Source organism: Nyctibius grandis, chromosome 15 (genome assembly GCF_013368605.1).
Source record: "Nyctibius grandis isolate bNycGra1 chromosome 15, bNycGra1.pri, whole genome shotgun sequence".
Lineage (NCBI taxonomy): Eukaryota > Metazoa > Chordata > Aves > Nyctibiiformes > Nyctibiidae > Nyctibius > Nyctibius grandis.
The window spans coordinates 5,620,955-5,630,564 of NC_090672.1; the positions used below are offsets into that span (position 1 = coordinate 5,620,955).

General features: G+C 58.5%; 1 protein-coding gene across 1 annotated transcript; it reads right to left on the bottom strand.

Moving 5' to 3' along the window:
* Window positions 1-1,705, bottom strand: AANAT (aralkylamine N-acetyltransferase). The gene is made up of 3 exons (XM_068413499.1): window positions 1,549-1,705; window positions 666-820; window positions 1-306 (listed from the first exon to the last, which is right to left on the bottom strand). Exons 1-3 carry the CDS (start codon window positions 1,703-1,705, stop codon window positions 1-3), a joined length of 618 nt encoding a protein of 205 aa, XP_068269600.1.
* Between the last annotated feature and the right edge of the window lie 7,905 nt (window positions 1,706-9,610).

A 9,610-nucleotide genomic window follows, 5' to 3' on the forward strand; every position in this document is an offset into this window, starting at 1 on the left:
TCAGCAGCCGCTGTTCCTGCGCATGAAGGCGTGTCCCCGCACGGGATGCTGCATCTCGATGAAGGCCAGCTCCCCCACCGTCACCTCGCAGGGCCCCAGCACCTCAAAACCGCACTTCTGGTAGAAGGGCACGAGGAAATCTTCGCACATGAGGAGGGCGCGGCGGGCGCAGGGCAGGCAGCGCAGGTACTGCAGGTACCGCCACAGGAGGATGGAGCCCTTGCCCTGCTGCCGGAAGGTGCGGTGCACGGCCAGGACGTGGATGTGCACCGCCGTGCCCCGCGGCTTGTGCAGGGTCAGCGCCTCCTGCCGAGGGGGGAGCGGGGGTTAGGGTGACCCACCCCAATGAAACAGGGTCCACATTCCCCCCCCCAAAGGGAGAAGGGTCCCGGTGCCATCCCCTTCACCTCCCTCCATCATCCCCGCAGGCTTTTTGATTTTTAAATGAGTGCTGTGGGGAAATACTGAGCACATTTTTTAACAGCATCAGTAAAATTAATTAATGAGAAAGTTCGTTTGCCCCGGAGCAGCCCTGTAGCAATTAGTCTTGGGAGAACACTTGGTGAGCAGCCTCAGGGCCCCAGGGGGCTTCTCTGCATCCCCAGGCTCTGGCAGTGCCTCTCCCAGCACACGAGCTGGGAAGGAAGACGGGGTCCGGCTCTTACCTGGGTGAGCCTGTCCTGGTCCCAGAGGGAGCCGATGATGAACGCCACGAGCCGCCCTTCCTCAAACCAGCCGAGGGAGAGCTCCGGGCACAGGTTCAGAAAGTGGCGGATCTCGTCGAGGTGGAGGGGACAGTCTCCGGAGACGGATATGAAGGCTGGAGGGGGACGGCGGTGAGCACAGCGAGGGGGACCCAGAGAACCCCCAGCACTGGTGTAGGAGGGGAGGTGGGATGTGATGGGGGGGGGTGGTGTGTGTCCTGCTGCCTACTCGGTCTAAAGGAGCTCTAAGGGACGGGGATGGCTCCGGGGAGCAGCTCTGCCCCTCCAGAAGCAGTCCCCCGCGGCCCAGGGACCGGCTCCCCGCTCTCCTTGCTGAGTCCAGAGCTACAGCAGCGGGTGCTGAGATGACCCCTCCTGCCTGGCATCTCCCTGGCTGCCCTTGGGAGAGGAGGGAGAAACGGGCCAGGTGAGTGTGGGTGAGCGGAGCTGGGGTGGAGGGGAGGGGGGAGACTGCTGGGGGTGCATCTCAAAGTGCCCCTGGGCAATAGGAGGCTGAGCATGGTGTCCTTCCTCCCACCTTCCCCCTCTCCTGTCCGCTCGTCTCTGGCAGGGCTGTTTTGGGAGAGCTGCTCCCCACTCTCCTGGTCCTGCTCTGGGATCTCATCCCACCATCCCCACCCCGGGCAGCTGGGTGAGCTGGGGGCTGTGATTCACCTCCTTCATCACAACCTTCTCCACCTCGTTAAGGAGCCCGTGGTGGCCTGGCCACAAGTCACGGCCGCTGGCTCCATCCCTCATCACCCACGAGGGCATGCATGGGGGGTTTGCCACCACGGCGTGCTCCCAGTGCCACCAGGCAGGACCTCACCGGGGCAGCCCTTACCTTCCCGCTCGATCTCGAACACGCTGATGGCGTCCTCGGGGCTGAGGCAGCGGAACTCGCTGGCGGGCAGCGTGTGGCGGCGCTGGCCCGTGGGCGAGCTCCCGGGGGACCGCAGGTGAACGGGCTTCAGGAAAGGCAAAGCGCTGAGTGCCGACATCCTCCTCCTGCTGCCGCCTTCCCCCCGCTCCTCTGCCGGCACCCAGCCCCGCGGTCACAGCACCCTTTATTGCAGCCAATCTCCTCCGGCGCCCTTAGCCGCTGAAAATACCTGTGGATCACGCACAGGATTAGGCTGCTCGCCGCCCTCTTCCTATACACGAGAGAATATCTATGTACAGCAAATGCCCGCCCACAGTGACCCCATTGCTGCTCTGCTGTCGCTGGGGCCAGTGCAGGAGCCTGGCACCAGCCCGGGGCTGTAGCAAACTCGTGGCCCCAGGGACGTGGGGGACAAAAGCCCAGTGAGCAGCTGCCAGCATCCAGGCAGTGGGACAGAGCAGGGATGGGGCTGTTAGAGAGCTGGAGCAGGGGGAGCCGGCGTGGGGCTGAGCATCCTGCCCTGGCATCCTGCCCCGCATCTCCCGACCCTGCCCGGGGCCAAGCCAGGCAGCAGGACGGGCAGGAGAGCCCCGGGGCAAGTCCAGGCCCTGCCCTGGGGACAGGCAGGGTGGGATGTGGCTGTGGGAAGCTGAGAGGCTGCAAAACAACCATCTCTGGGTGAAAGCTCTGTGCGGTGCTGCGTGGTTGTACGTGAGCAAGGGGTCAGTGCTGGGCCACCGTAGACACACTGTGGTGACCCGGCACGGGCACATCAGGCAGCCAGAGCCAGATCCCAGAGCCAGCCCCCAGAGCCAGCCCCAGCTGCCAGGGTTTGCTCCCTTCTCCGGCTTGCTCGGCGGGTGAGCGGCACAGCTCAGCCCCCCTCAGGCTCCGAGGTCCCATCCACCCTCACAGCTGTAGCTGAGATGGGGCAGGGCGAGTGGGTGCCTGCTGCCACAAGCCTTGGGCATCCTACCTGGCTGAGGTGGCCCTGGGCTTTGCCCCCTGTCCCAGGAGCTTTGGGCAGCATTATCCCACCAGGTACAACCTGGTTAGTCCTTGGTGACTAGAACCAGCATTAGGGATGCTAAATAATTCCCCTGGCAAAGAAAACCCCTCTCCTTGCTGGACCTGATCCATTAGATACACATCCACAGCCAAACCTGCGATGCAGGACCCCAGACCCCTTGATTCCCCCAGGAGGGTCATCAGCCCCCGAGCTCAGCCAGCAGCACCCATCCTGCACAGCCCGGCCAAATCCCTCAACCTGGGTCAGAGCCTGTAGCTTCAGTCTGCCTCCATGTGCAAGCAAACCAAGTCAATAAATCCAGAGAGAATCACAAACCAAGCGAATAACTGTGCCAAGCAAACGTGTCCCGCAGGCAGGAGCAGCGGGCAGAGCTCCCCGAGCCGTCCGGCCCCGCTCAGCCTGGCGTCCAGGCACTTTGCAGCCAAGTCAGGTCATTTTTGATTATTGTTTGAGAGGTGCCGGCTTTCCCTGCTAATTATAGGCTTGCCTCTGGCTAATAGGATTTATAGAAACAAAAGCATTACCAGCACAAGCATCGCACAGGGCAGAACTGGTGCAAGCTGGGAATTTTCCATGCTGCAATGCCGAGGGCTGGGCACTTGAAACGCCTGGTTTAGCCGAGGGGAGATGAGGTGTCGGTGTGATTTATTTTCAATGAATTGCTGGTTTGGCAGTGGATGTGTACCTAATGGATCAGGTCCGGCAGGGAGAGGGGTTTGCTTTGGCAGGGAATTATTTAGCATCCCTAATGCTGGTTCTAGTCACCAAGGACTAAGTGAAATGGTGCTGGGAACGGGTGGTTCATGCTTGCAGGAATAATGTATGAGGGAAGCAAAGGGGTGGCTGAGCTGGAGGGGAGAGCAGAGTGCTGGTGGGGTTTGTAGTGTTTGTAGAGCTTATTATCAAATCTTCTGGAACTTCTCATCCTGCTAATTGGATTAGGGGCTCATCCACGTGGATGAATCCCAGAGGAGGCAGGAGGGTGGGCTCTGGGCACCCAGAAAATGCAACGGGGTGTTGATCCTGGGCGGTGCTGAGCGCTTGGGGCAGGTTCTGGGGATGCTGCTGGATGCGGCCCCGGGGACGGCTGTGCAGGGGCGGGGGGGCAGAGCAGCCAGCGGGGTGCGGCCTCGGGCAGCGCTGGCATTTCGGCTGTAGGAGGTTTGCTCAGCGACGGCGGCTGTTCGCCAGGTCACTGTCCAAGAGCAAATCTTTATCCCAGGTCACACAAAGGCTGTCAAGGACTGAATACTGCAAAGTCTCTTCAGAGACATCCACAGAGCTGGGGAGGGGGGTGTTCAATACCTCTTGTGCGAGTGGTGCCCAGTTCCCATTAGAGGTGACTGGGGAAGGCGAATCACATTCCTCCATCTATTTTTAGAAATTTCTCGAGCCCCCAATGAGCAATAGCCTGGAGCAGGAGTCGGTGATGGGGAAAGGCTGCTCCTTAGCTTGTTTTCCTTGTATTTTTTTCCCCTCTGGCATTTTATTCCTGGCAACCCAGGTTATACAGCTGGAGGGCTGGTATATTTGTGCTTGTTTTCTGGAAATGAACTTTTTGCTTTGCTTCTTAGCTCCCTGCAGATGCAAAAGTCTTCTACAGGGGGACATACACAGCCTGCAGAGAGCAGAGGAATCGGCTGCCCTCCCCAGCCCATCCCTGGAGCCGACCCTGGCCCATCCGTGGCCATGGGGGTACCAGCACTGCAGTTACACCTGGGAAGCATCCGACCTGCAGAGGTGAAGGAAACTCGCCCAGGTCACAGAGTAAGTGAGAACCAGCGTGAGGAGGAAAATGCTCTGCCTGGCTCAAGACATGTGCCTCCTGTGCTCCAGCACAGCCTCCTGTATATTGTTCAAGCCACTTATACCCCAGGCTAAATTTTGTGCTGTAGCCCCTCACCAGACCTGCCTGAGATGAGTCCCATACATTTGTGTGCATGTAGCAGTGTACCAAAATCTCCCTCTGTAAATTTTTCCCCTCCTTTTGTTTGAGCACTAGAGATCAAAGCATCTGCATGGTCTGTAGGGATGCTCACACATAAACAGGCGAGTCCGCAGAACCCCCTTAACGGCAGCTTTTTATCGTGTTATGAATGTCTGCCTGGATTTGGAGCTTGAATTGTTAAATGAGTTGGTAGTAAGGAGTTATTCACCCAGCTTTGAAGCCAAATATTCTTTGCAAACGAGCTGGAGTTCTTCCCACACCCCGAACACGGAGGGTTGCAGTGAGAAGAGTCCCTCCTATGCCCAGGTTTTGACAGCATGTGTTGGAAGTGCAGGGATGGGGCAGGGGCTGTGGTGGGACTCACTCTCTCACCTCCACCAGAGTCACTTTTCAGGCAGGGTAAGCTCCACGCACCAAGTCCCCTCCCCACCAGGGCAATCCCCCCCATCCTGGGATACTGGGGCTGGCAGGTCACGGTGGCCTCAGGACCACGAGCTGTCCCCGAGGCTGTTGTAGGTACCACCAGGACGCAACAGAAAGGTGGGTGCTTACCGGCCCGCGACCCCGCGCTGCTCCTTGGCCCGGCTGGCTCCGGCTGTGCTGCCTGGCAGGAGAGGAGCACCCAGGGTTTTGCTTCCCCTCCTTTTTGTCTGCCGCACCCTCTGCAGCCCCTGCTTATATATTTGTTATTTATGGAGCACGTGATGACACCCTAAGGAGTTTATAACCCCGACGAAAGACAGGGAGAGGTGAGAGGCTTTAGGGTGACAGGCCAGCAAAAGGATCCTAGCAGGCTTTTAATTTTTTTTTCCACCTGGCGTGACTGCCTGTAGAGGGATAAAGCATTTAGCTGATTGCTCTGCGCTCAGTCCCCGCTGAGGGCTGGGCAGGGAGAGCAGAGGACTTAGCTACGAAAGGAGAGCCTGATCCAGACCTCTCTGACCGCATCGGGAGCCCGTAGGAAGCTGAGGACAGCCCTGCCGAGTGTGGATGCGCTCCCTTGGTGCTGGGGATGGGGAGGCTGCTGGCCGTGCCAAGCACGATCATCCCTTGGGCTTGGGCAGTGGGGAGTTTCTACGGGGAAACAGCTGGTTTCTTGTAGGAAGAGGGGCTGGACCTAAGGTTTCTGCCCCAGGGAGCTTACTCCAAAGACCAAGCGTCTGCCCCGTGCAGCCCACTGGCCCTGGGAGCTATTACATAAGAAACTGGAGAGGCGAAGCCGGCAATATTTGTCCCCATCAGGACATGTGTAATAAAAGGGGGATTATCCCAGGCGTGAGCTCCTAAGAAGGAAATGACTGGGAAGGTCAGCAAAAATAATAATTAAAAAATGTTGGTGTCATCATTATCATCACGAACCAGCTGCAGCCCTGAAAAGAAGCCTGGAGCAGGAGGCAGAGCTGGCTTGGCTCCACCAGAGACATTTCCAGGGGAGCTCAGGACCTGCCTTATTTTCCAGCCATGGGCAAAGTGACCTGGGGCTATACCCTTATCTCCCTCTTTTAAGTTTTTTTCATGGAATCAAAACAGAAACACAACCCAGCAGACTTCTGCTCTTCAGAAGTGGGATTTCAGAGCAATTCCCAGCTGTTAAAACAGCTCAGCAGAGCTGGGTCCGTCTCCTTCTGGTGCAGAGGGTCAAAAACTCTATTAAATGAGAACCACAGCAGTGTGCTGAGATTTACATATTTAGCAGCTCTCTCAGCATCTTCAGAGAGCCCTGAGCTGTCACTCCGGCCCCGTAGCCAGGTCAGTCCCGCCATCGGGGTGCCTGCTCAGGAAGATGGCAGTTACCTCTGCGTAGGATTTGCAGTGAGGGATGACACGTGGGAGGCAGATAAATCACAACTTGTCCCCCCCTCTGCCAGGACTTGGGAATGAAGCGACACACAGGCAGCCCAGGGGCTCCTCAGCTGTGCCACGCTCTGCCTCTGTCCCCACAGCGGTGCCCAGTTATCCCAGTGCTCAGGGGGATTGAGCTGCTTTTGGTGGCTGCAGCCTTTGCAGTCCCTTGGCCTTGAAGGGCAGGGTCTGCCATCACAGGGGACACAGGTGGCATCAGGGTCCTCCTCCATGTAGCACCATCAGGAAGGTTTCTCTCCCAAACTCACGTAATTACCAAGCTGGACACTGCTCACATCCCTGTTTTGCAGTTTTTCCCTGGCTTAGCCCAGGGACCCGCGTACCCAAGAGGGTGATGCTTTTCTCCTGGCAATGGCATCGCAGGGCTCTGCAGTTTGGCACCGCTGCAGGGTCAGCCGCAGGCTCTGATTTCATACTTCCTTGTCTCCTGCCTTTTCATCAGCTGCTGCTGTTTTGAAATAGTGCTACAGAGCTACTACGGACAGTGGCCAGACCCCAGCCCCAGGCTCTGAATAGACCCCAGAAGGGCTGGTTCTGCTCTGAAATGTTAACTATATATAGTATGTATTATATGCAAATATACATGTAAGTGGATTTCCTCTGGCATATTCCTTTTGGCCCCTCAGTGCAGCTGATGCCTGTTCTGTGAGGGTGCAGGGCTGACTCCCCCCGCAGACAGTCACAGGGAGCCGGGGAAGGGATGAAGGGATCCTACTTCACAGCTTATTTGGGATCCCAGTGATGGGCAGGGGAAACAGGCTCCGAACTCTGGCTTTGACCTGCACTAGATCAACACGTACCTTCGCAGGGCTGGTGTATCTCGTTACTCCGCTGCATGGGTCTTTGAGGAAAGAGTACAAACAGTTTGGGGGACAGTTTCACCCATGTCTGCTTGGTCATGGCAACCTCAGCCAAAAGCAGGCGGCAAGGGGCCAGGACGCAGCCAGGACCTCTCTTATCCCCTCCCTAGAGCCCAGCACTGGAGGTGATCAGCCTCCTTTCCTTCTCTCTGCAGGGTTGGAGTAGTTTGGAACTAGGTCATGGCCACTCATCACACAGTCCCCGAGAGGAAGGAGGATGGGGTTCAGCAGGGGCTGCAGGGGCTCCTCTGGGAGGAGAGGCCCAGGCAGGTGGGAAGGGACTCTGCAGAGGCAGCCCCCACCCTCCAGTCCCAGACCGCCTGGCAATTTAGATCCAGTTCTGACTTTGGGACGTGGCAGTGGGTGAGTGTTGCTGGAACAACCTGATTCTGACAGCTCTGTGGGAGCTCTACCACCCTTGGTCCAGCCGTGGTACACTGCTGGTGGGAGCCAGGGTGACCCCATGGACGTCGCTGGGGACCAGATGGCATCTATGGGAAGCCAAACCCTGCATCCCAGAGCAAGGCTGAGCCTGGACCAGCCCCATCGGGGATTTGTAAAGGTCTTGGTCTCAGCGAAGAGGATGAACGAGCGGAGGAGGATTGCACTTGCATGAAGTTATATGTATACAAGGTGACAACACTCTGAGGCCATCAGTGGGGAGGGCCAGAGGTGTTTGGTCAGGGCAGCACAAGCAAGGAGGGAAGGCCTGGGTAACCCTGTGCAGGATGGGGACACCAGGCAGCGCTAGGGCCCCTCTCACACGGGAGAGGCTTCCCCTGCCCGTCCATTGGGAGATTTGCTGGGCCCACCGAGATGGGGCAAAAGATTTCCACCCGCTGCGTCACTCGCTGATATTGCTGTTGCCTGCTGCGATCAGCACACGGCGAATCCTGCCAAGCTGTTTGTCTGCGCGACGGCCGTAAACTCCCAGCCTGTCCCGGTGAGAGGGCCTGGGGACATGCCCTGCGAGCTCCGTTTCTGGAGGCACCCGAAGCAGCCGGTACGGGCGGTGCGGGGCCACGCGTGCCGCTGGGAAGCAGCAAAAGAAGAAAATACGGGCAGGATCGGCCAAGGAGGTGCTGCAGGGCAGAGCAAGCGGTGCTGGGGGCAGAGGGGCTCCCCCAGACCGGCCCCGGCTGCCCAGCAAAGCTGCTCGTCCTCCTCCGGGCCGACGAACCGGTGCCTCACCGGGAGCCGCCGGACCGGACCCTGCGGAGCGGCGGGAGGCGGCGGCCCACGAGGTGGCACCAGAGCCCCGCGCAGCCCGGTACGGCCCGGGCATCCCGGTACACCCCGGGCATCCCGGCACTCCCCGGGCATCCCGGTACCCCCCGGGCATCCCCGGCATCCCCCGGGCATCCCGGTACACCCCGGGCATCCCGGTACCCTGTGGGTATCCTCAGCACCCTGCAGGCATCCTGGTACCCTCCAGGCATCCCAGTACCCTGTCGACATCCCAGTACCCTGTGGGTATCCCAGTATCCTCCAGGCATCCTGGCACCCTGCAGACATCCTGGTACCCTCCAGGCACCTCAGTACTCTCTGGGCATCCCGGCACCCTGTGGGCATCCCAGCACCCAGCAGACACCCTGGTACCCTGCAGTGATCCCCAGCAACTGGTGGGCATCTAGGTACCCTGCAGGCATCCCGGCACCTGCCCCTTAACTCCCACAAGGCCTGTGCAAAGGTGCCTCATGAGAGGTGCACCCAGAACCAGCTGGGTCCCAGAGAGGAAGGACAGCTCTTGCTCTTCACCAGTATCTTGGCACAGAGGCAGGTAGGGCGGTTAGATCACACGAGCAGCTTACTTGCAGGGAGGATGTTCTCCTGCAAAGAGAATAAAGGCCAATGCTTCCTGAAACAACCTAACACCAGGAATTGTCCCTAAATGGGGAATGGGGGAAGCTGCTTGATGTGTGTCACTTTGCAGGAGTCCTGCGTGTTCAGACCTCCTGCTGAATCAGGCTCATTCTCCAAAAAAAAAAAAAAAAAAAATCAGGCACACAAAACACTCCTTGGTTTTGCCTTAGTGTTTTGCAGGGCGGTCTGACTTGCTGAGGTCCCTCAGCAAAGATCTGGAACAGCATCATGTGTTGAATGGGAGATGCTCCTTTCGACACCCAGAAGCACATCAGTGTTACGGCAGTCCAGGTCCCAGGCTGCTGTGTTCTGAAAAAGTGATAAGTCCTTCTTGAGTGCCACCTCCCGATGGCAGCCCGTCAGAGCCCCAGCTGGGACGACAGCATAAAAACACACCCGGCTCCACTCCTGCTAAGGAGCAAACAGCCCCGACTTCTCCCCATTAAAATCCCCCCGCTG